Source organism: Dendrobates tinctorius, unplaced genomic scaffold (genome assembly GCF_039654945.1).
Source record: "Dendrobates tinctorius isolate UK_male_01 unplaced genomic scaffold, ASM3965494v1 ptg000070l, whole genome shotgun sequence".
Classification (NCBI taxonomy): domain Eukaryota; kingdom Metazoa; phylum Chordata; class Amphibia; order Anura; family Dendrobatidae; genus Dendrobates; species Dendrobates tinctorius.
The window spans coordinates 75296814-75324009 of NW_027361738.1; the positions used below are offsets into that span (position 1 = coordinate 75296814).

At 46.0% G+C, this 27196-nt stretch overlaps 1 protein-coding gene across 6 annotated transcripts in view; it reads right to left on the reverse strand.

The window, feature by feature from the left end:
• MINDY3 (MINDY lysine 48 deubiquitinase 3) overlaps positions 1–27196 on the reverse strand; it is a 108496-nt gene that overhangs the window by 8635 nt on the left and 72665 nt on the right. For all 6 annotated transcript variants that reach the window (XM_073581943.1, XM_073581941.1, XM_073581942.1 and 3 more), the window contains 2 exons: positions 19817–19889; positions 2879–2951 (listed from right to left, as the gene is read on the reverse strand). In XM_073581943.1, coding sequence (XP_073438044.1) covers positions 2879–2951; positions 19817–19889 — 146 coding nt within the window. The remainder of the gene's footprint in view (positions 1–2878; positions 2952–19816; positions 19890–27196) is intronic.

Below are 27196 nucleotides of genomic sequence, written 5' to 3' on the forward strand. Positions count from 1 at the left end.
CCAGGATGGGGATGAGGGAGCCACGCATACCAGGCTAGGGATGAGGGAGCCACGCATACCAGGCTAGGGATGAGGGAGCCACGCATACCAGGCTAGGGATGAGGGAGCCACGCATACCAGGCTAGGGATGAGGGAGCCACGCATACCAGGCTAGGGATGAGGGAGCCACGCATACCAGGATGGGGATGAGGGAGCCACGCATACCAGGATGGGGATGAGGGAGCCACGCATACCAGGATGGGGATGAGGGAGCCACGCATACCAGGATGGGGATGAGGGAGCCACGCATACCAGGCTGGGGATGAGGGAGCCACGCATACCAGGCTGGGGATGAGGGAGCCACGCATACCAGGCTGGGGATGAGGAGCCACGCATACCAGGCTAGGGATGAGGGAGCCACGCATACCAGGCTAGGGATGAGGGAGCCACGCATACCAGGCTAGGGATGAGGGAGCCACGCATACCAGGCTAGGGATGAGGGAGCCACGCATACCAGGCTAGGGGATGAGGGAGCCACGCATACCAGGCTAGGGATGAGGGAGCCACGCATACCAGGCTAGGGATGAGGGAGCCACGCATACCAGGCTAGGGATGAGGGAGCCACGCATACCAGGCTAGGGATGAGGGAGCCACGCATACCAGGCTGGGGATGAGGGAGCCACGCATACCAGGATGGGGATGAGGGAGCCACGCATACCAGGATGGGGATGAGGGAGCCACGCATACCAGGCTGGGGATGAGGGAGCCACGCATACCAGGCTGGGGATGAGGAGCCACGCATACCAGGCTAGGGATGAGGGAGCCACGCATACCAGGCTAGGGATGAGGGAGCCACGCATACCAGGCTAGGGATGAGGGAGCCACGCATACCAGGCTAGGGATGAGGGAGCCACGCATACCAGGCTAGGGATGAGGGAGCCACGCATACCAGGCTAGGGATGAGGGAGCCACGCATACCAGGATGGGGATGAGGGAGCCACGCATACCAGGATGGGGATGAGGGAGCCACGCATACCAGGCTAGGGATGAGGGAGCCACGCATACCAGGCAAGGGATGAGGGAGCCACGCATACCAGGCAAGGGATGAGGGAGCCACGCATACCAGGATGGGGATGAGGGAGCCACGCATACCAGGCTGGGGATGAGGGAGCCACGCATACCAGGCTAGGGATGAGGGAGCCACGCATACCAGGCTAGGGATGAGGAGCCACGCATACCAGGCTAGGGATGAGGGAGCCACGCATACCAGGCTAGGGATGAGGAGCCACGCATACCAGGCTAGGGATGAGGGGGCCATGCATACCAGGCTAGGGATGAGGGAGCCACGCATACCAGGCTAGGGATGAGGAGCCACGCATACCAGGCTAGGGATGAGGGAGCCACGCATACCAGGCTAGGGATGAGGGAGCCACGCTTACCAGGCTAGGGATGAGGGGGCCATGCTTTCCAGGCTAGGGATGAGGGGGCCATGCTTACCAGGCTAGGGATGAGGGAGCCATGCATACCAGGCTATGGATGAGGGAGCCACGCATACCAGGCTAGGGATGAGGAGCAGTGCATACCAGGATAGGGATGAGGGGGCCATGCATACCAGTCTAGGGATGAGAGGGTCATGTATACAAGGATAGGGATGAGGGGACCATGTATACAAGGATAGGGATGAGGGGGCCATGCATACCAGTCTAGGGATGAGGGGACCATGTATACAAGGATAGGGATGAGGGGGCCCATGCACACCAGTCTAGGGATGAGGGGACCATGTATACAAGGATAGGGATGAGGGGGCCCATGCACACCAGGATGGGGATGAAGAGACCATATATATCAGGATAGGGGATATTAAGTACAGAATTGACCACATTTTTTGCTTCAATTTGTTTCTAATTTTCTCCTCTAAAACCTAGGTGCGTCTTATAATTTGAAAAATACGGTGTATATAGATCGTATATTTCGGACTATAAGATGCACGTTTTTCCTCCAAAAATGTGGAGGAAAATGGGGGGGGGGGGGGGGAGTGGGGTTTTCTTATAGAACGGAAGTACCGCCTCTGGCTGTAGTGGGGAGGTGGGGTAGCGGCATCGGCGGAGCAGTGAGGTCACAGAGGCAGGAGCCGGCGGCTGCGGCTAACTCTGGTGCCCGCTGCTAAAGAGAAATGAATATCCACTCCATTCCACGCCCATGGGGGGCAATGAATATTCATTTCTCTTTAATGGAATCCTGGTATGATTTGTCCTCGTGCCGCTCCTGGTATGATTGGTCCCATCCTTATCCTGGTATGCAGGGCCCCATCAGAAAACATAAAAAAAAAAAAAACCATTACACTTACCTTCCCTGCGCTCTCTCGCAGCGTCCTGCTTCAATGCCAGCAGCTGCTTTATGCTTGTGGCAGGGACGTCATGCGTTGCTTGCTCGCCGGAGGACAGCTGCCGGAATACTCAATGCTCGGCACACCGAGACTGTGTGTGCAGAGCAATGACTATTCACTGCTCTCAAGCAAGCACAGTGTTGGCCGGAGCCTTCCTGCAGTGGAATGGGGCGAATATTCATTTCTCTTCTACATTTTGTCAGAAGAGTAAAAAAAAGGTGACGTTCATCTTCACACAGCTTTTCAGTAGCAAATATAATGGATTATAAAGAAAAAATGTTTGTAAAGTTTTTATAAGTTTGGCATAAAATAATAAAGTTGCATCAAGCAAAGACTAGCATGCTTTTAGCTGAATTTGATTGGTCAAGTATGAATAGGATAAGACTAGTAACTTATCTTAAAGGGTAGAGGACAGTGAATAATCTTTGTAATGGTCTCCACTTTTGTCATCTGTTCCCACCCCCGGGGAGAAGCAGGAAATGCTAATTAATGCATGCTTAATTATGTACTTACTACTCCGGTTCTGAGACAAGATCCAACGCTTTCATCACCTCTTCTAGCAAAGCATCAGGAATGAAGCCATTCTCTATTAAAAGAATAAATATAAATGTAGAAAAATCATTCTGTTTTGTGCTAAAATCTGATATTTAATATTGGCGGGGGTAGGATGTGATTTTACATATGTTTTGTGTTATTTTTTGTAATTGTGTGCCAATAAAGTTATTTTTACTGTAACTTTTTTTTTAGGTGTAGTGTGCATACCTTACAGTTGTGCTTTTTTCTCCCATTCTTGGATGCAGTATTCTTACTACTGGTTATTGCACCTCCCTTCATTACGCTGTATTACAGTAGTGCGCCCAGGCTGCCCTTTCCATACCCAGTGTATATATGTATGTAGATTGTGAGCCCTCGTGGGCAGGGTCCTCTCTCCGCCTGTACCAGTTGTGACTTGTATTGTTTAAGATTATATAGCTTGTTTTTTTAATATGTATACCCATTTTCATAATAAAAAAAAGTAATAAAATATTAACAATAAAATACACACACAATATATATATATATATATATATATATATATATATATATATATATATATACACACACACACACACACACATACATACACACACATATAAATCTCCTTTAAATCAAATTTCTTCTAAATAATAACCAGAATTAAGATACAAAATACACACACAAAAAAAGATGATTGCAAACATTGAAGCTGGAGAATCTTCAGGATTGGGGCTGGGACGCCCGGGGTTGTAGTCGGCAGGCTGACGGGCATCCCGCGTGTGTCCTGGGTAGCCTCCCATCTGTTTACATCTAGGCTTGTTGTGACTGTGAATTAGACCAGCTGTTGGGGAGTATGGATGACTTTTACCGACGCTCTCCGACAACGTGTTCCCCCCCCAATTTCTTCTTGACAAGTTACGACGCAGTCACCCCGACTATCAGAGACAAATTGCGGGCCCCCCCCCCCCCCCGACAGGAGGAGAACCTCTCTGGAACGTGCAATGTTAATGACACATTGTTACGGTGTGAGTGTTGCCAGATGTTTAGGCTTCATTAGTGCTCGGCATGATTTGCATTAAGGAGAGGAACGTTACGCAGACCTTCATACAGAAGCCTATAGCATTACTTGTCATCGCCAACCTGCCCGGGAAGCAAATGGATTCCATGTCCCAACTGTACTTCTATCCATTCATTATCTTTGCCTGCCGAGGACGCATACCGGCCTCACCGAGAACAGGATCCCCTCTGGGGATGGAACGACGCAGACAAAAATGTAGAATTTTGTATTAGACATACAGACTTCTATAGTGGACACACTATGGGGATGTTTGAAGCCGGATTCACATGGATTTAATGACCTTTACGTTTAGCATTCATTACACGGAAAAACAAAAGCCCTGCAATGTGCACAGTATAGCGACTTAGTGCAATCATGTAATATGTATGGCGGCCAACCAAAAGAAGTCGAAGAGAAATTCAACAACCCAAATCTTTTCTTCCCAGGGGAGATAAGTCACCTTCATAGATGTATGAGATGTATGGCAGCAGCTTATTCCCCTCTCCCAATTGGGACATACACAGATGGGAAGGGAGCACTACAATACCACATCCTAGATATCACTGAATGAAATACACCAGTTGCTAATCTTTATTCATTACATAGAGGAATGCGTTGAGGACAATAAAACATAAATTGATCACAGAAAATCAAAGCCAATATCCCCTGGAAGTCTGGATTTGGAATGATACTCAAAAAATCAAAGTAGAAAATCAAATTACAGGCTAATCCAACTTCAGTGGAAATGCTTCAAGAAAAGGAAATGATGCTCAGTAGTGTGTGGTGCATCCATGCGCCTGTTTAAGCTCCCTATAATGCCTGGGTATGGTCCTGATATGGCAACGTATGTTCTCCTGATCGATCTCCTCCCAGACCTGATTACAGCATCAATCAACTCCTGGACAGTGTGGTGTAACATGGCATTGGTGGATGGAGCAAGACATGATGTCCCAGATGTGCTCAATCAGATTCAGGTCTGGGGAACGGGAAAACCAGTCTATAACATCAAATGCCTTCATCATGCAGGAACTTGTTGACACACTTCAGTCACTTGAGGCCTAGCGTTGTCATGCTTCAAAAGGAACCCAGGACTCAGTGCACCAGCATATGGTCTCACAATGGATCTGAGGCTCTCATCCCGGTACCTAATGGCAATCAGGGTACCTCTGGTTAGCACATGGCGGGCTATGCGGCCCTCCAAAGAAATGCCACCACACACCATTACTGACCCACTGCCAAACTGGTCATGCTGGAGGATGTTGCAGGCAGCAGATCGCTCTCCACGGCGTCTCCAGACTCTGTCACGTCTGTCACATGTGCTCATTGTGAACCTGCTCTCATCTATGAAGCGCATAGGGCGCCAATGTCGAATCTGCCAATCTTGGTGAACTCTGGCAAATGCCAATCGCCCTGCACAGTGTTGGGCTATGAGCACAACACCCACTTGTGGACATCGGGCCCTCATACCACCCTCATGGACTCTGTCTCTGAAAGCTTGAGGTCGTTGTGCAGGGCTTTGGCACTGCTCCTCCTTGCATAAAGGAGGAAGTTGCGGTCCTGCTGCTGGGTTGTTGCCCTCCATATCTCCTGGTATACTGGCCTGTCTCCTGGTATCTGCTCCATGGTCTGGACACTACGCTGACAGACACAGCTATCCTTCTTGCCACAGCTCGCATTGATGTGCCATCCTGGATGAGTTGCACTACCTGAGCAACTTCTGTGGGTTGTAGACACCGCCCCATGCTACTGTACCTCTAGTGGTGAGAGCAATGTTAAAATGCAAAAGTGACCAAAACAATAACCAAAAAGGATGAGAACAGAGAAATGGTCTGTGGTCACCCCCTATAGAACTGCTCCTTTATAGGGGTTGTCTTGCTAATTGCCTATCATTTCTACCTGTTGTTTGTTCCATTTGCACAACAGGAGAAATGGATACACAATCAGTGTTGCTTCATAACTGAGCAGGTTGATTTCACAGAAGTGATTGACTTGGAGTTACATTGTGTTGTTTAAGTATTTCCTTTATTTTTTTGAGCAGTGTACATACCTGCACATACAAAACACACACACCTACAGTCATATGTTAAAGTTTGGGCACCCCTATTAATGTTAACCTTTTTTCTTTATAACAATTTTGGTTTTTGCAACAGCTATTTCAGTTTCATATATCTAATAACTGATGGACTCAGTTATATTTCTGGATTCAAATGAGGTTTATTGTACTAACAGAAAATGTGCAATCTGCATTTAAACAAAATGTGACCGGTTCAAAAGTATGGGCACCTCAACATAAAAGTGACATTAACATTTCATAGATCCTCCTTTTGCAAAAATAACAGCCTCTAGTCGCTTCCTGTAGCTATTAATGAGTTCCTGTATCCTGGATGAAGGTATTTGTGACCATTCCTGTTTACAAAACAATTCCAGTTCAGTTAAGTTTGATGGTCGCCGAGCATGGACAGCCCGCTTCAAATCATCCCACAGATATTCAATGATATTCAGGTCTGGGGACTGGGATGGCCATTCCAGAACATTGTAATTGTTCCTCTACATGAATGTCTGAGTAGATTTGGAGCGGTGTTTTGGATCATTGTCTTGCTGAAATATCCATCCCCTGCGTAACTTCAACTTCGTCAGTGATTCTTGCACATTATTGTCAAGAATCTGCTGATACTGAGTTGAATTCATGCGACCCTCAACTTTAACAAGATTCCCGGTGCCGGCATTGGCCACACAGCCCCAAAGCATGATGGAACCTCCACCAAATTTTACTGTGGGTAGCAAGTGTTTTTCTTGGAATGCTGTGTTTTTTAGCCTCCATGCATAACGCCTTTTTGTATGACCAAACAACTCAATCTTTGTTTCATCAGTCCACAGGACCTTCTTCCAAAATGTAACTGGCTTGTCCAAATGTGCTTTTGCATACCTCAGTCGACTCTGTTTGTGGCGTGCTTGCAGAAACGGCTTCTTTCGCATCACGTTCCCATACAGCTTCTCCTTGTGCAAAGTGCGCTGTATTGTTGACCGATGCACAGTGACACCATCTGCAGCAAGATGATGCTGCAGGTCTTTGGAGGTGGTCTGTGGATTGTCCTTGACTGTTCTCACCATTCTTCTTCTCTGCCTTTCTGATATTTTTCTTGGCCTGCCACTTCTGGGATTAACAAGAACTGTACCTGTGTTCTTCCATTTCCTTACTATGTTCCTCACAGTGGAAACTAACAGGTTAAATCTCTGAGACAACTTTTTCTATCCTTCCCTGAAAAGCTATGTTGAATAATCTTTGTTTTCAGATCATTTGAGAGTTGTTTTGAGGAGCCCATGATGCCACTCTTCATAGGAGAATCAAATAGCAGAACTACTTGCAAGTGGCCATCTTAAATACCTTTTCTCATGATTTGATACACCTGACTATGAAGTTCAAAGCTCAATGAGGTTACAAAACCAATTTAGTGCTTCAGGAAGTCAGTAAAAAGTAGTTAGGAGAGTTCAAATCAAGAAAATGATAAGGGTGCCCATACTTTTGCACCGGTCAAATTTTGTTTAAATGCAGATTGCACATTTTCTGTTAGTACAATAAACCTCATTTGAATCCAGAAATATAACTGAGTCCATCAGTTATTAGATATATGAAACTGAAATAGCTGTTGCAAAAACCAAAATTGTTATAAAGAAAAAAGGTTAACATTAATAGGGGCGCCCAAACTTTAACATATGACTGTATATATGCACACATAAAAACATCTATACATATAATACACACAAAACACATCTATACATATAGTATACACACATACATATACAGTGGGGCAAAAAAGTATTTAGTCAGTCAGCAATAGTGCAAGTTCCACCACTTAAAAAGATGAGAGGCGTCTGTAATTTACATCATAGGTAGACCTCAACTATGGGAGACAAACTGAGAAAAAAAAAATCCAGAAAATCACATTGTCTGTTTTTTTTTCATTTTATTTGCATATTATGGTGGAAAATAAGTATTTAGTCAGAAACAAGCAATCAAGATTTCTGGCTCTCACAGACCTGTAACTTCTTCTTTAAGAGTCTCCTCTTTCCTCCACTCATTACCTGTAGTAATGGCACCTGTTTAAACTTGTTATCAGTATAAAAAGACACCTGTGCACACCCTCAAACAGTCTGACTCCAAACTCCACTTTGGTGAAGACCAAAGAGCTGTCAAAGGACACCAGAAACAAAATTGTAGCCCTGCACCAGGCTGGGAAGACTGAATCTGCAATAGCCAACCAGCTTGGAGTGAAGAAATCAACTGTGGGAGCAATAATTAGAAAATGGAAGACATACAAGACCACTGATAATCTCCCTCGATCTGGTGCTCCACGCAAAATCCCACCCCGTGGGGTCAGAATGATCACAAGAACGGTGAGCAAAAATGCCAGAACCACGCGGGGGGACCTAGTGAATGAACTGCAGAGAGCTGGGACCAATGTAACAAGGCCTACCATAAGTAACACACTACGCCACCATGGACTCAGATCCTGCAGTGCCAGACGTGTCCCACTGCTTAAGCCTGTACATGTCCGGGCCCGTCTGAAGTTTGCTAGAGAGCATTTGGATGATCCAGAGGAGTTTTGGGAGAATGTCCTATGGTCTGATGAAACCAAACTGGAACTGTTTGGTAGAAACACAACTTGTCGTGTTTGGAGGAAAAAGAATACTGAGTTGCATCCATCAAACACCATACCTACTGTAAAGCATGGTGGTGGAAACATCATGCTTTGGGGCTGTTTCTCTGCAAAGGGGCCAGGACGACTGATCCGGGTACATGAAAGAATGAATGGGGCCATGTATCGTGAGATTTTGAGTGCAAACCTCCTTCCATCAGCAAGGGCATTGAAGATGAAACGTGGCTGGGTCTTTCAACATGACAATGATCCAAAGCACACCGCCAGGGCAACGAAGGAGTGGCTTCGTAAGAAGCATTTCAAGGTCCTGGAGTGGCCTAGCCAGTCTCCAGATCTCAAATATAGAGAAAACCTTTGGAGGGAGTTGAAAATCCGTGTTGCCAAGCGAAAAGCCAAAAACATCACTGCTCTAGAGGAGATCTGCATGGAGGAATGGGCCAACATACCAACAACAGTGTGTGGCAACCTTGTGAAGACTTACAGAAAACGTTTGACCTCTGTCATTGCCAACAAAGGATATATCACAAAGTATTGAGATGAAATTTTGTTTCTGACCAAATACTTATTTTCCACCATAATATGCAAATAAAATGAAAAAAAAACAGACAATGTGATTTTCTGGATTTTTTTTTCTCAGTTTGTCTCCCATAGTTGAGGTCTACCTATGATGTAAATTACAGACGCCTCTCATCTTTTTAAGTGGTGGAACTTGCACTATTGCTGACTGACTAAATACTTTTTTGCCCCACTGTAATACACACACACACACACACACACACACACACACACACACACACACACACACACACACACACACACACACAACACACATCTATACATATAGTATACACACATACATATAATACACACAAAACACATCTATACATATAGTATACACATACATATAATACACACACAAAACACATCTATACATATAATATACACACATACATATATATCACATACATACATGCACATTCAAAACACACCTATACATAGAATACACATAGAAAACACATACATATACACACACATTACATATATCTATATATAAATATATGTACACGTTAAAAAAATAATCAAGGTTGGCACAACCACGTGACTAAATTACAATTATGCTCAAACTTGCTGGCCTCAACATAGGAGCAAAAAAAAAAAAAAGTGCTCACCAAGTAGTGCCTAAGCAAAAAGTCGATACAAAATCAAATGCACCAAGAAGGAGATAACACTCAACAATTAAAGCGAAAAAGTATTAAAAAAATTGCCTAACAAACGGAGGAGGTGCAGAACACATACACACGCACACACATATACACTCACTGGCCACTTTATTAGGTACACCTGTCCAACTGTGTGTTAAGACTTAATTTCTAATCAGCCAATCACATGGCGGCAACTCAGTGCATTTAGGCATGTAGACATGGTCAAGACAATCTCCTGCAGTTCAAACCGAGCATCAGTATGGGGAAGAAAGGTGATTTGAGTGCCTTTGAACGTGGCATGATTGTTGGTGCCAGAAGGGCTGGTCTGAGTATTTCAGAAACTGCTGATCTACTGGGATTTTCACGCACAACCATCTCTAGGGTTTACAGAGAATGGTCCGAAAAAGAAAAAAAATCCAGTGAGCGGCAGTTCTGTGGCCGGAAATGCCTTGTTGATGCCAGAGGTCAGAGGAGAATGGGCAGACTGGTTCGAGCTGATAGAAAGGCAACAGGGACTCAAATTGCCACCCGTTACAACCAAGGTAGGCAGAAGAGCATCTCTGAACGCACAGTGCGTCGAACTTTGAGGCAGATGGGCTACAGCAGCAGAAGACCACACTGGGTACCACTCCTCTCAGCTAAGAACAGGAAACTGAGGCTACAATTTGCACAAGCTCATCGAAATTGGACAGTAGAAGATTGGAAAAACGTTGCCTGGTCTGATGAGTCTCGATTTCTGCTGCGACATTCGGATGGTAGGGTCAGAATTTGGCGTAAACAACATGAAAGCATGGATCCATCCTGCCTTGTATCAACGGTTCAGGCTGGTGGTGGTGGTGTCATGGTGTGGGGAATTTTTTCTGGGCACTCTTTGGGCCCCTTGGTACCAATTGAGCATCGTTGCAACGCCACAGCCTACCTGAGTATTGTTGCTGACCATGTCCATCCCTTTATGACCACAATGTACCCAACATCTGATGGCTACTTTCAGCAGGATAATGCGCCATGTCATAAAGCTCGAATCATCTCAGATTGGTTTCTTGAACATGACAATGAGTTCACTGTACTCAAATGGCCTCCTCAGTCACCAGATCTCAATCCAATAGAGCATCTTTGGGATGTGGTGGAACGGGAGATTCGCATCAGGGATGTGCAGCCGACAAATCTGCGCCAACTGTGTGATGCCATCATGTCAATATGGTCCAAAATCTCTGAGGAATGCTTCCAGCACCTTGTTGAATCTCTGCCATGAAGAATTGAGGCAGTTCTGAAGGCAAAAGGGGGTCCAACCCGTTACTAGCATGGTGTACCTAATAAAGTGGCCAGTGAGTGTATATGCTGTAGGAAACCCAGGTACAATAGGGTTAACGCCTAGCACTGGAGGTCTCGATTAGGTGTACCTGGCTAGCTATGTCTACAACCAGGCCCTGTGTTCACTGTGTAGTCAGCTGGGGGAAGCGGAGCTGAGTGATTTGTGTTGGAGCTGCAGAGAGACGAGCCAGAATCTCTTTTTTTTTTTCATTTAAAGAGCGGGAATCCCTCCACACAGCCCTTGTACGTGCCTCCCTTGGGATCCAATTAGCCACAATAATTTTAGGTGACTAATGGCGCACAGCCTGACAATACATGTTAGACCCCAGTAAGTGTATACCAGGATCCCAATTATGGCTCCGTTCTTGCTGGAGCAGAAGATGAAGTGTCAGGGAAACCCAAGACTGCGGTAACTGGTCTATTTCCGCACTCACACCTGCTCTATTTGCTCGGGGGATACAGCTAATTTACTCTTAATAAGCTGCAAAGTAATGCGATTACGGTGAAGCCCCCTCCTATCACTGTCCATATAGCAAGGGTACACATAGGTGATGTAATGATGTAGCAGAACAGTGTCATTCTGCTTCATGCAGTGGCGTAGCGTGGAGGGGTGGCGGTCTGCCCCAGGAGGCACTTGTGTGGGGGCGGCGCAGCAGCAGCAATTCCTCTCTGTGGGAGAAGCGCGGAGGCACAGTGCAGTGCAGCGGGGGCAGGGAGCGATCACAGCAGCTTCGCTGCCTGCAAGAGGGAATAGCAGGAGTGGAGCTGCAAGGGTCCGTCCTGCTTCCTGCCCGGAGGCCGCGCTTCCTGTTTGACACCGAGGAGCGCCGCTGAATGACGTCATCATTCAGCGGCCGCTGCTGTATGAGCGAGGAAGCGCGGGCGATGCTGCGGACAGGTGAGAGGAGGTGTCTGTGTATGTCTGTGTGTGTGTGTGTGTGTGTCTGTAGGATAGCCTGGTCTTGGAGGAGATAGGGACATGAGAATACCGTGATGGGGAGAGAAGGCCATGATGTGGGGGTAATGGGAGAAGGCCATGATGTGGGGGTAATGGGAGAAGGCCATGATGTGGGGGTAATGGGAGAAGGCCATGATGTGGGGGTAATGGGAGAAGGCCATGATGGGGGGGGTAATGGGAGAAGGCCATGATGGGGGGGTAATGGGAGAAGGCCATGATGTGGGGGTAATGGGAGAATGCCATGATGGGGGGGTAATGGGAGAAGGCCTTGAGGGGGGTAATGGGAGAAGGCCTTGAGGGGGGTAATGGGAGAAGGCCTTGAGGGGGGTAATGGGAGAAGGCCATGATGGGGGTAATGGGAGAAGGCCATGATGGGGGTAATGGGAGAAGGCCATGATGGGGGTAATGGGAGAAGGCCATGATGGGGGTAATGGGAGAAGGCCATGATGGGGGTAATGGGAGAAGGCCATGATGGGGGTAATGGGAGAAGGCCATGTGGGGGTAATGGGAGAAGGCCATGATGGAGGTAATGAGAGAAGGTAATGATGGGGGGTAATGGGAGAAGGCCATGATGGGGGTGATGCAGAGAAGGCAATGATGGGAGTGATGGAGCAGACAATAATGGGAGTGATGGGGTGATGGAGCAGGCAATGATGGGAATGATGGGGAGAAGGCAGTGATGGGGTGATGGAGAAGGCAATGATGGGAGTGATGGGGAGAAGACAATGATGGGTAGATGGAGCAGGCAATGATGGGAGTGATGGGGAGAAGGCAGTGATGGGGTGAAGGAGAAGGCAATGATGGGAGTGATGGGGGCAATGATGGGAGTGGTGGGGGAGAAGAAAATGATGGAGGTGGTGAAGAGGGCAATGATGGGGTGGGGGAGAGGACAATAATGGTATGCGAGGGGAGGAGGACAATGAGGGGTGTGGGGGATTGGGATGGGAGGAAGGGGGACTTATAATGGCCTTAGGAACAGGGGGAGGTGGAGGAAGACATTATCGCTTATGTCTAACACAGTCCCTTAGTATATAGGGTACTCACTAATTCTGTATAACACCATCCTTAGTTACATAGTTTCCTCTTTTATTATGTATAACACCATCCCTTATTACGTATCATCCTCTCTAGTTATATATGATGCCGTCCCTTATTATATAGCTTCCTCTGCTGTTATGTATAGTGCTGTCTCTTGCATAGTGTATTCTTGTTAATTTTGTTATTTACAGTGCCCTCTTTCCCATGCTCCATCAGCCATCATTGCATTATACAGCCAACAAGACAGGACGGTATGTAATAAAAAACAGGGCTCTATATAATCCAATATGTAAGGGACGGTACTGTACATAACAAGAGAGGGCACTGTGTAAGGGACAGCAATATACATAATAAAGGAGACTATGTAATATATACCTGTATGTGTGTGGCTATAAAATATCAATATCTATCTATCCATCCGTACACACACACACGTAGCTTTGACGCCAGAAAAGGAGGGGGCCCGGACACATTTCTTGCACAGGGGCCCCAAGCTGTCAGTGTCTGCCAAAATAATTTGTACTTTGTTTTTTTTTTCTGTCACATTATTAAAAATTATTATTAAAAAAGCCATTAGGTCTTCATCCAGCATCATCAAGCTAATACATACATATATACAGAGAACTGCAAGAAGATGAAAGTCTAGAAATTTAGAAATAACAGCAGAGTTAGTAGCAGACTAAAAATTAGATCTTTGAGTGTAGTGTGGCTCTTCAGATGCTTCCGAATTATTAACGACCAAAGGGGTGGCAAATTTTTTCGACCGCCACAAACAGTTGCTACGCCACTGGCTTCATGCACTCGGACTCTGCACTGTTTCCCACGGCTTTCTATGGTGCGACCGTTTCATCGCTTTATCCCGAGCAACGCCTGTTTTCCAGTTTTACTTACACCATGTAGCCTAGAATAATCAACCTCCCCATATACAAAGAGTCAACGAGCAGGACGGCCGATTGCTGCTGCTGACGGATTGCATCGGGACTTGTGTGGATACAAATACATAGACGGATCTTCAAGGACTCAGCCATAGGAGACTTGCACAAAATCAAAAGGCACCGAATTGCCCTTGTCCTTGCGGACTTCATTGTACAGATACCGCACATTGTACAGGGTAAAATCCGCACATAAAAAACACACAATATCAGGCGATTTTCCTCTTCCGATTTGTGGATGAGAGTTCGTACGGTCATTGTCCTAAATGATAAAACTCTTCATAAATGAGAGCTCATCTATATCAATGGGCGCTCATACACAACCGCCCCCTCTAATAGTAGCTGCAGCTTCATTTTTTCTTCTGGAGGGTGAGGGAGACTTCTGTTTGGGCTAGGGCTTCATTGGTTCACCTGTGAGTCATGGTAAAATTACCGCTATAATACAACTCATAGTTAAGCACAACTTTATACATCTGCTGACAGTCAGGTGGCCGATGCATCGCTGCACAGCAACAATCACCGTTTTCTCTGCTGCAGAGCTCAAAATGTTGAGACCTGTATAACCCCACCCACAGCTCTGAATGGCAGCTTTCTGTGTACACTGTGCATAGGCTGCTAATCGGTGGTGGAGGAAGGGTTATACAGAGTAAAAGGACTAGGAGGCACAATACACCTAGTCCTGTAATGATAATCTGCTGATAAAACACTGATTTTCTTGAAAACAGCAAGAAAATGCTGGAATTGGGGTCTCAGCCCCTACATTATGCTGCTCTCAGTTAACATAGCAAAAACTTTCTAACCGAATCCCTTTAACTAGCATAACATTCCCTTAATTCTCAGGACCCTAGATAGAGGTCAGACCGCCACCGATCATACACCATACCGTATCCCAGCGATAAGCTGTCACGTAACAAGAAGGGAAGACCCCCTTAATCTACCCCCACGTCAGAAACCAAGATCAAACAACAATAATGTGTAACATGGAGGATGAATGGAATGTGACAAGCGCAGATGTCACATGTGACGGCGACGGAACGGTATGAATTTGCTGAAGAGGAGGAATTAGGAACTTTTGGCTCGGGATATCAGAACTCGGCTATGGAGTTTTCTGTGTTCTCCTTATTATGTTGTTATCTCCTGAGATTAATCATATTTTGTCACTTTTATAGTATGGAGGTCGCCATGGGGAGCAGAATCAGAAGGCAAAGGGACATTACAGAGAAGTATTTTTAATGGTTAACCCTTTAGGTTTTTTTTTTCGTATTTCACAAACCAAAACTATTTTATTATTTCTCTTTTTTTTTCATATATTTAATTGGGACTATTTTTATTTGCAACATTTTGGGGCACATACAGGACAGTGCAAAAGCTTTAGTCAGATGTGAAAAAATTCTGCAAAGTAAGAATGTTATAAAAACTTGAAGTGTTAATAGTTAATTTTTAACAATTATCACAGTGAAACAAGAAAAAAATTCAATCACACAAATATTTGGAGTGACCGCCTTTGCCTTCAAATCAGCATCATAGGTACACTAGCACACTGTCAGGAAATTTGCAACATAACAGCCAGGTGTATGAGTGACAAGTTATACCAAACAGGTGCTGATGATCAGCAATTTCATATTTAGGTGAGGTTGTGGAAGACAGTTTCATGTCACAGGTCACATACCCCCTGGCAAGACTGAGCACAGCAACAGTCCACAAGGCAGTCGCGCTGCATCCGCAAGGTCTGTTTACCAAAGCGCTGGAGAGCGGCACATCAATGAGCGTTTGAAAGATCAGTGGAGGGTCACGGCTAGTTTGTAGCTGCATTTCAGTAGATGGGAGTTGTAGATTTGGTCAGGATTAATGCGGTCCTCAGAGATGAGAAATACAGGCATATGCTTATCCAGCATGTATTATCAACAGGGAGGTGTTTGATTGGTTCCAAATTTATTCTTCAGCAGAACTACGACCACAAATGTCCAGGCGATGTCATTAACAGCAAGGAGTCCTGGAAGTGATGATCTGGCCCTCATAGAGCCCTGATCTCACATCATCCAGTCTGTCTGGGATCGTATGAAGAGGCGGAAGGATTTGCGCAAGCGCCATCCACAGAAGATCTGGGGTTAGGTCTCCAAGATGTTTGGAACAACCTCCCTGTTGGCTGCAAACTGCGTATCTGGGGGTCCGAAACTGAATAAAGGAACGAAAATGGCAGACAGACGTAATGCGACTACTTAACTGAAGGTAACCACTAACCTTGGTAAAATTCATTATCATCATGTCACAGCTGTCCATAACTTTTAAGATTTCCTGTGCTAAAAACAGCATGAGAATCAGGACTATACAACAATGGATGTGTATATAATATATACAGTCTCCAGGGCCAATCCCAAAACATAACGAACCATTTCCACTAAGAAAATATCTGCTAGACTATTTAAAATCTGAGGAATGGAGCCGGAGAGCGGCCTGATCAAGTTTCTTAAGTCAATTAAAAGCCGGGTTAATTGAGATAGCAGCTGTGCTACACGGACACATTCACTTCTCTCCGAGCAACTTAGATATTAATCTGATTTTCCCTATCGCTTTCCATTACCGTCTGCTGAGATTTCTCTAAAATACCGTACTTTAGGACTTTATTGACCGCAGCCCTATAACCGAGGGTGGATTGATTCATACAATGCCCGCAAAGCTTGCAATAATAATTTCACAACTCTGGTTACACGGAATAGCACTTAGATCCAGTACCGCTATTGGAAACCACTTCTGTGGTTTATCCTTCCCATTACGATGTTTTATGTTGCCAGGGAGCGTTGTACGTGTTGTATTATGAAGTGCTCTACTGGTTGATGTGACGGGTCCAGCTCTACTATACATTCTAGCTTTTATAGTCCGGGACGTCACCACCTTCACTCATCTTGCCGGCACTAGAGTAAACATCGACGTCTTAGATCCTCCGCCTGGAAGGTTTGTATATACGTCCGATATTAAAAAGAAAAATTATGTCTAGCGCAAGTCATATTGGGTGTTGAAGGACACAGAAACCAAAGACCTAAAGTCACGCACCCCCTTTATAGACCTTGAATTGGGTAAAGGAAGAGGATCAGTTTTCCCTGGTGTGTTCCTTTAAGTGAAATCATGACATCATTGAGGTATACGAAATATCTTTGCCCATTAATATATAGCAACTAATATAGTCCCTGGACTATTGACCTCAGACGTTCACATGTCTACAGGAAGTAGAAACTGGCTAGAAAAGGAGCGGAGCGTATCGATTTTCTAACGATTTTAACCCACTCTGAGCCTATTGAACAACTGTGGGATTAAAGATGAAGGTTTCCCAAACAGGGCCCTCATTTAGTATTCAGTTAAGAGCATCTTTTTCACTATAAGAGATGACAAATCCATACACGACGTAGATGGATCATGGATTTCAATGACATTGGTGTAATACTCAATTTGCCCTGTGGGAGTGCTGTAGGAGAATTACACACTTGTTGCTGAATCACTCAGATTGCAACTGATCATTGAGGTTTTCCATCAGCAATGCAGCCTGTTACCAGTTTATTGTTGGGGGACAAAATAGGGATTACCAATTTATTATTTGGGGGCTATTAATAGGGATTACCTGATTATTACTGGGGGACTAGTAATATGGATTACCAGTTTACTGTTGTGGGGACCATTAATATGGATTATTGTTGGGGGGACTATTAAAGGGAATCGGTCACCCCTTTTTTGAAATATCATGTAATGATAGCATTCAATTGTGTGTCACATAAGGATTCTCTTAGTACTTTTGCTTCCCCCTGACCCCGCACCTTTCATGCATAAATACCTTTTTTATATCGGTTCAGATGTATGTAAACTGCCGCGGTCCGGTCCGCTGGGCGGGGCTTATTCACCTGCTCCCCCCCTCCCTGTCTTGTTCTATGCATTTCTTCTTGTGTAGAGCAAGACAGGGAGGGGGGAGCAGTTGAATAAGCCCCGCCCATCGGACCGGACCGTGGCAGTTTACATACCTTTTTTTATATCGGTTCAGATGTATGTAAACTGCCGCGGTCCGGTCCGCTGGGCGGGGCTTATTCACCTGCTCCCCCCTCCCTGTCTTGTTCTATGCATTTCTTCTTGTGTAGAGCAAGACAGGGAGGGGGGAGCAGTTGAATAAGCCCCGCCCATCGGACTGGACCGTGGCAGTTTACATACATCTGAACCGATATAAAAAAAGGTATGTAAATTGCCACGGTCCGGTCCGATGGGCGGGGCTTATTCAACTGCTCCCCCCTCCCTGTCTTGCTCTACACAAGAAGAAATGCATAGAACAAGACAGGGAGGGGGGGAGCAGGTGAATAAGCCCCGCCCATCGGACCGGACCGCGGCAGTTTACATACATCTGAACCGATATAAAAAAGGTATTTATGCATGAAAGGTGCGGGGTCAGGGGGAAGCAAAAGTACTAAGAGAATCCTTATGTGACACACAATTGAATGATATCATTATATGATATCTCAAAAAAGGGGTGACAGATTCCCTTTAATAGGGATTACTGTTGGGGGACCATTATTAGGGATTATTGTTGGGGGACCATTATTAGGTATTATTGTTGGGGGGACTATTAATAGGGATTATTGTTGGGGGGATTATTAATAGGATTTACCAGCTTATTGTTGGGGGACCATTAATAGGGACTACCAGCTTATTGTTGGGGGACCATTAATAGGGACTACCAGTTTATTGTTGGGGGGACCATTAATAAGGATTACCAGCTTATTGTTGGGGGACCATTAAGGATTACCAGCTTATTGTTGGGGACCATTAATAGGGATTACCAGCTTATTGTTGGGGGACCATTAATAGGGATTACCAGCTTATTGTTGGGGGACCATTAATAGGGATTACCAGCTTATTGTTGGGGGACCATTAATAGGGATTACCAGCTTATTGTTGGGGGACCATTAATAGGGATTACCAGCTTATTGTTGGGGACCATTAATAGGGATTACCAGCTTATTGTTGGGGGACCATTAATAGGGATTACCAGCTTATTATTGGGGGACCATTAATAGGGATTTCCAGCTTATTGTTGGGGGACCATTAATAGGGATTACCAGCTTATTGTTGGGGGACCATTAATAGGGATTTCCAGCTTATTGTTGGGGGACCATTAATAGGGATTACCAGCTTATTGTTGGGGGACCATTAATAGGGATTACCAGCTTATTGTTGGGGGACCATTAATAGGGATTACCAGCTTATTGTTGGGGGACCATTAATAGGGATTACCAGCTTATTGTTGGGGGACCATTAATAGGGATTTCCAGCTTATTGTTGGGGGACCATTAATAGGGATTACCAACTTATTGTTGGGAGACCATTAATAGGGATTTCCAGCTTATTGTTGGGGGACCATTAATAGGGATTTCCAGTTTATTGTTGGGGGACTATTAATAGGGATTACCAGCTTATTGTTGGGGGACTATTAATAGAGATTACCAGTTTATTGTTGGGAGACTCTTTTTAAATATTTTTATTCAAATTTTTATATAACTGGTATGTGGAGAGGGAGAGGGGAACAAGGAAGGGGAAGGAAAAGGATGAATGTAAAAGACTCTTAATAGAAATTGACTAGAGTGGAGAACCCCTTTAAGGGATGTGTTTTGTAGTGCATGATGTATAATGGTAAAGCCGCCCTATGACAGGAGACTGTATGCTGTGGGAAATGTCAGCCTATTACAAGGAAGTCATTTCTATATACGTTTGGCTGCTACCTGCAGACAACAGAACGTACACCCACCTTCTGGATCGTAGGTCTGGAACATCCGCCTTGCTTGTTCTGACGGTGACTCGGGAGCAACTAGAGTCACTTCCTGAAAGATATAAAACATCTCTGATTATAGCACTAATTCTGACAATTACTAACTACAGATCAGTCCTAGAAATGCAACCCAAATTTTTCAGTTGGATAAATGAGGTCCTCCGACCATAAATCAAATCTTATGTCCTCCGACGCTTACAATGCATGAAACGAGATAAAAGCTACACGTCAAATAGCATAAAGCCGGACTATGGTTTATGTATGGGAAGATGGAGGAAATCAATACATTGTACGAGGCTACAGAGCGACAGATCCATATAAGACAGGGCTTCCATAAATAACCCAGGGATTTATAAGCAGGAGGTGAAAAGGACAGAAAGAATACAAAAAACAGACACGGACTGAGGTTAAAGGAAAAACTAACTCATCAAAGGGACAACTTAAGGCCGAGAGCTCTGGAAATTCTCCAAGGATCTGAAAGTGGCAGAACTGGACAAAAAGTGGCAGAACTGGACAAGAAACGAAAAAGTATTTATCTTACATGGTGCAAGCGATTTTAATCTGCTCTGTGCCACACCTGAGCACAAAGATGGCAGCCACTAATTTCAGTCGCATAACTATACTGGGTGCAGCGGTCGTCATCGCATCCGAATGCTGGAGCCCTCCGGAGGGCAAAAACTTTGTCCCTAGAGCCTATAATGGGCCAAAAACTTCCCTCCTCGTGCCTAGAGGGGGGCCAAAAACTTCTCCTAGTGCCTATAGGGGGGCCAAAAACTTCCCTCCTCGTGCCAAGAGGGGGGCCAAAAACTTCCCTCCTCGTGCCAAGAGGGGGGCCAAAAACTTCCCTCCTGGAGCCAAGAGGGGGGCCAAAAACTTCCCTCCTGGAGCCTAGAGGGGGCCAAAAACTTCCCTCCTGGAGCCTAGAGGGGGCCAAAAACTTCCCTCCTGGAGCCTAGAGGGGGCCAAAAACTTCCCTCCTGGAGCCTAGAGGGGGCCAAAAACTTCCCTCCTGGAGCCTAGAGGGGGCCAAAAACTTCCCTCCTGGAGCCTAGAGGGGGCCAAAAACTTCCCTCCTGGAGCCTAGAGGGGGCCAAAAACTTCCCTCCTGGAGCCTAGAGGGGGCCAAAAACTTCCCTCCTGGAGCCTAGAGGGGGCCAAAAACTTCCCTCCTGGAGCCTAGAGGGGGCCAAAAACTTCCCTCCTGGAGCCTAGAGGGGGCCAAAAACTTCCCTCCTGGAGCCTAGAGGGGGCCAAAAACTTCCCTCCTGGAGCCTAGAGGGGGCCAAAAACTTCCCTCCTGGAGCCTAGAGGGGGCCAAAAACTTCCCTCCTGGAGCCTAGAGGGGGCCAAAAACTTCCCTCCTGGAGCCTAGAGGGGGCCAAAAACTTCCCTCCTGGAGCCTAGAGGGGGCCAAAAACTTCCCTCCTGGAGCCTAGAGGGGGCCAAAAACTTCCCTCCTGGAGCCTAGAGGGGGCCAAAAACTTCCCTCCTGGAGCCTAGAGGGGGCCAAAAACTTCCCTCCTGGAGCCTAGAGGGGGCCAAAAACTTCCCTCCTGGAGCCTAGAGGGGGCCAAAAACGTCCCTCCTGGAGCCTAGAGGGGGCCAAAAACGTCCCTCCTGGAGCCTAGAGGGGGCCAAAAACGTCCCTCCTGGAGCCTAGAGGGGGCCAAAAACGTCCCTCCTGGAGCCTAGAGGGGGCCAAAAACGTCCCTCCTGGAGCCTAGAGGGGGCCAAAAACTTCCCTCCTGGAGCCTAGAGGGGGCCAAAAACTTCCCTCCTGGAGCCTAGAGGGGGCCAAAAACTTCCCTCCTGGAGCCTAGAGGGGGCCAAAAACTTCCCTCCTGGAGCCTAGAGGGGGCCAAAAACTTCCCTCCTGGAGCCTAGAGGGGGCCAAAAACTTCCCTCCTGGAGCCTAGAGGGGGCCAAAAACTTCCCTCCTGGAGCCTAGAGGGGGCCAAAAACTTCCCTCCTGGAGCCTAGAGGGGGCCAAAAACTTCCCTCCTGGAGCCTAGAGGGGGCCAAAAACTTCCCTCCTGGAGCCTAGATGGGGCCAAAAACTTCCCTCCTGGAGCCTAGATGGGGCCAAAAACTTCCCTCCTGGAGCCTAGATGGGGTCAAAAACTTCCCTCCTGGAGCCTAGAGGGGGCCAAAAACTTCCCTCCTGGAGCCTAGAGGGGGCCAAAAACTTCCCTCCTGGAGCCTAGAGGGGGCCAAAAACTTCCCTCCTGGAGCCTAGAGGGGGCCAAAAACTTCCCTCCTGGAGCCTAGAGGGGGACAGAAACTTCCCACCTGGAGCCTAGAGGGGGCCAAAATCTTCCCTCCTGGAGCCTAGATGGGGACAGAAACTTCCCACCTGGAGCCTAGATGGGGACAGAAACTTCCCACCTGGAGCCTAGATGGGGACAGAAACTTCCCACCTGGAGCCTAGAGGGGGCCAAAAACTTCCCTCCTGGAGCCTAGATGGGGACAAAAACTTCCCTTCTGGAGCCTAGAGGAAGCCAAAAACTTCCCTCCTGGAGCCTAGAGGGGGCCAAAAATATCCCTCCTGGAGCCTAGAGGGGGACAAAAATTTCCCCTCCTGGAGCCTAGCGGTAACCCCATTAGAGATTTTGCATTATGGTCCGCAACCTTCAAGTTATGCCACTGACTCAACCAACCCCACGACGGAATGAAAATTTTTAAATGCCATCATAAATATGTAAAACTTGGTACACGAGGGATAAGTATTCTGGCAGCAGATCACCTCCGACAGGAGGATAGGATCAGTCATGTAGAAATATCTCTTCTCTGATACTATTGAAAATATAAGATCATCGAAATTGGCACGTTCGGGCTTGAAATTCAGCATGTCCAATTTTTCTATTCCTATGCATCTCCAGTTGAAGGAAAGTCAGGACAATCCCACAAACATTAGAGGTGTCCTGTGCAGCTGAAATCAGCAGCCCGGATAATCATTTATGAGCATCGCCACCTCTTAGTGGGCTTTAGAGCAGTAGGTCGTTTAGTGGGATTGGGAAAATGAAGGACCACAGGAAGGGGTCTTTGGCTAAAGCTAAATTTACAGCCCATTGGCTGACACATTTGGGGCCCATTTAGTGACGCTAGTTCTGTTCGGTGACCATCCAAAATTCCCTTTGGAGAGGAGCGGGATTGGCCAGCGAACTAATGTGTATTGGGACATCTTGAAAGTTCTCTAGGGTCTGAAGGTTTGCACATGTTTGGTTTCATCATGCTTAATCTTTGCTTACCCCTGTGCCAAATACTCTGGTAGATGGAGGTTGTGAAAGGTTAACCCAAAAGTTCCACCTAAATAACAATTTCTGCTTTCTGGAACCCACAGGAGCGACATCAACCCCATCTGGTGCTTTAGCTCCAGTGCTCATGTCTATAGAAGGATAAGTGTCCGCCGAACACCCCAGACAATGCTGATCTCAGGATGGAAACAATTCGCCCCTCTGACACGGACATGTTTTCTACAATATCTGTTCAGGCCATAAAAAAAAAAAGTTAATAAAATTCTTATGGCAGATTCATTATAAAATTCCTAAATATTTCAGTTCCCTCTAGGTAATTGCATCTTGCCAAACAAATAAGCGATTTTCAACGATTTCCACGCATCTCAAGTTCCACAAGTTCTACTCATCGCACGGCACAAAGCTAATGTGACGCGACCGATATACACACACTAAGCGCGAATCAGAGAGGAGTTTTCCATACGTTCTTCCACATCACAGACAACCCCTTTAACATGATGGCTGCCAGTCTGTCCCCCCCCCTCCTTGAGACCTCCGAAAAGCAGTAGATTCTGCGGGAGGAGTGGTCATCTTCTGATCATAAATCACCGGCTGCTGTTCTTCTCTTGATTGACGGCTCTTCTTTTGACTAGTTGGCCTGGCGAGATGTCACATGTGCGTCACAGCACGATGATGATGTCGTGCCAGGCCAGCTAATCAAGAGAGTCAGGGACACCTTTAGGCAAGAGGACTACTGGCCAGCGTCCTGCAAAATGAACCATCTCTATTGAAATCAAGTCACATCTACTGCGGGGTTTTATTTATTTTTTTTCACACTTTCCCATAGAAAATCTAAAAATTCTACCCCTAATTTTCAGTGCTGAGCAGCACTACCGACTAGAAACATGGAGGTCCTGGGTTCTAATCTCTCAATTCTCCCCAGAGCTGCATTCTCAATTCTGCAGGCTCCATATTACAGCTGCCCCTGCTGCTTCAGTGTCTGTAAAAATACATATTTTGCCACCGTTTCCTGCCAGATGTAGCATTCTGTAAATTAGTGACTAGGGATGCTTTTGGCGGCACAAAAATTCCAAGCGGCAAGCCCCAAATCGATGGGTGGGGGGGGGGGGTCTCTGATTGGGCTGAGATTCGTTGGCATATTTCAAACCTGGGACACTGACTTACAAGGTAGCAACCTATAGGTGGCACCAGATACACCATTTTCTTCCTGTAGGCGGAGAGCTGATTTGCATATTTTTCCCAGGAAGCATTGCTTGTAAGATTCTTTGCACCAAATGATCTCCCCGAAGAAAACCCGTGCCCTCCTGAAATCAGCAACCAGAAAATGGCATTATTGAATATGGCTGAATGAACAGCAAAAAGTCAGTACAAAAAAAAAAAAAGTTAAGAAGATCCTGTCTAGATGTGAACAGATATTTAGAGGTGAACTTTCTCTTTATACGAGGGTCTGTCTGTCATTACCCATCTCTGCACACATCGGGCACGGTCTGTTTGGACTATTCCAGGTCACGCTCGTTGATTGTTTCAACAAACCACTGAAGTAAAAGTGAGAAGTGATTCCGGTATGACAGCGCCTGTGACGCCAGCCACCTGCACACAGGAAACCATGCCGGTCACCTACTAACCATGTACGGACACCATTTAGTGGAACAGTCTAGGAAGATTTCCATTAAGTTAAGGCAGGTCAATCTCGCACAAAAATAAATAACGGGGCTGCCACAGGTTATATCAGAGGTTCCGATATTAAAGGGAATTCACCAGCAGGTTTTTGTTATGTAATCTGATGTTGGGACAGAGACCCCGATTCCAGCGATGTGTCAGGCTGGTTTCACACTAGCGTTTTTTAGCGTAGCGCATCGTGCGCTTACATGCGCCTGAGCCCCTATCTTTAACGTGGGGGCGCATGGTCTAGCGTTTGCACGCGTTCGTATGCGTTTTCGTGCGCATGCGTTTTTTGTAGTGTGCGCCCCAGCTCGCCGGATGCAACCTGTTGCATTTTTGGTCCGTCCGACCTGTCTCAAAAAACGCATGTGCACGGAATGCGCAAAAAAACATTACAGTCTATGGGAACGCAGGCGTGCGCATAGATATGCGCACGCCTGCGTTTAAAATCGCATGCGTTTTAAGAGTCAATATGGCTACAAACTGGTTAAAACGCATGCGCATAAAATAAGCAAAACGCTTGATGCGTTTTGACTGCGCACGCAGTGCAAAAAAACGCTAGTGTGAAAATAGCCTCACTCAGTTTACTTGGTGAAGCAGTTCCGATAGAATCAGTTTTCTCTGCTGCAGATCTAGGAATGCAGAGCTGTGCATAACCCCGCCCACCCAACTGATAAGCAGCTGTAGACAGAAAGCAGCCAATCAGTGGTGGGGGCGTGACTGGACTAAGAGGCACGAGATACCTAGTCCTCTGATGATGATCTCCTGCTGATAAAACCCTAATTGTATTGAAACAGCAAAACAGAGCCCAATAAGTGATATCGCTGGAATCAGGGTATTTGCACCTACATCGAATTACACATCAAAAACCTGCTGACAGATTCCCTTTAATGGAATATTAAGAACTAGTATTTTTGCAAAAGTGGCCCTTTCGGCTCGAAGGGTTTGTTTTCATCTAACGTACAAACAATTAAGAAAGAGAATAGCTGCTCTTTCATCCCACCAGAGAACGGCCATGTGACGAAATCTGTGTTCCTTTTCCATCAGGTCTCAAGGGAATGACCCTCTTCGGTTTCATGCCGTCACGTATGGAAGTGACTCCGCCACCAAGACTACTTCTTCCTGTCACTTTATTGTCTCAGAATTAAGGCGTTCGGGCACGTTTCTTAAGGTCGCAGTGGGACCTCAGAGAAAAAAAAAAATAGCTGGAATCAAAGAAAAATTAGTGAAGGTAGCATTGAGATCTGAATGACCACGTCCATTGTAAGCCATCACTTTCACCCGCTGTGCCTTCACCTGATGTGTAAGTAACAACTCCTTTTCCCAATATTATAGTAATGTTGGTAGACAAGGTGCAGGAGAGCGATCACTGATTGGCTGATCTATCGATTAAATGACCTTAGATCACAGACTAAAGTTGTGTGTTCACATCATGTTAAAACCTCTAATGCCAAATGTAAGACTAACATGGCGAGAACTGAATTTCCAGCTGTGCTTGAAATAAAGACATTTTTCGTTTGCTTACAGGAGTTATCTGAGGGTGCTAACCAAGTGTCTTCGAAAAAAATAAGTTCCAAGTCCCTGCTGCTGCATGTCTCACGGCCGTTCGACAGCCTCAACACATGCAAGGGATTTCCTAACAAACAGGTAATCCCTGCCTGTGTCTGTCAAACAGCTGTGAGACATGCAGCGGCGGGGACTCAAACACCAAAAAAGTTAGCACCCAAGCACTTTTGCTCATCACTGTTGACCACCCTTGGCCAAATTCTTAGAACAGATCCATCCGATGCAGATAGACATCATGGGAACCTGGTTCTAGGCTGAGCAGAATGGTTCGCTTCAGTAACCCCACCAATGGTCATCGAGACCAATGGTTGGTTGCACATGTCCAGGGGTTTTGATCCAGTCTCGAACCGCAATGTACAGACTGGCCACAGTTCTCCCACAGCTGAGTGTGACACCTTCATATATTTTTATGAGGCTCTCGAAAAAACGGCGGCCAGTTCCAGTTGAAGTCCCAACATAGGTTGGGACATCAGCATGAGCCCACACACACCAATAACTACCGATAGTTTGTGGAATAGCAAGGCTCTATCTGGTCATACTACCAGAATGGACAGAGAACAAAGAAAAAGTAAAAAGATTTGCACAAACACGAAACCAACACATCAAGGAAACAAAAAAAAAAAAAAAAAAAAAAAAAAAAAATCAGGAACAGAACAGACAAAGTCAAAAGAACAGAAAAACACTGCAATCATTTGCTACAACAGAAACTGATAGAAAAAGATTAGAATACAAAAGTTGAAACCTAAAACAAATTTAGAAAGAGTTGTGAATTGGGACGAACTACAAACTGTTTCTCCAGCCCTTCTAGAAGATAAACACATGGGAAAATCGTGCAGAAAACACACTAATTAAACTTGGAACAGTGGATAAAACCAAG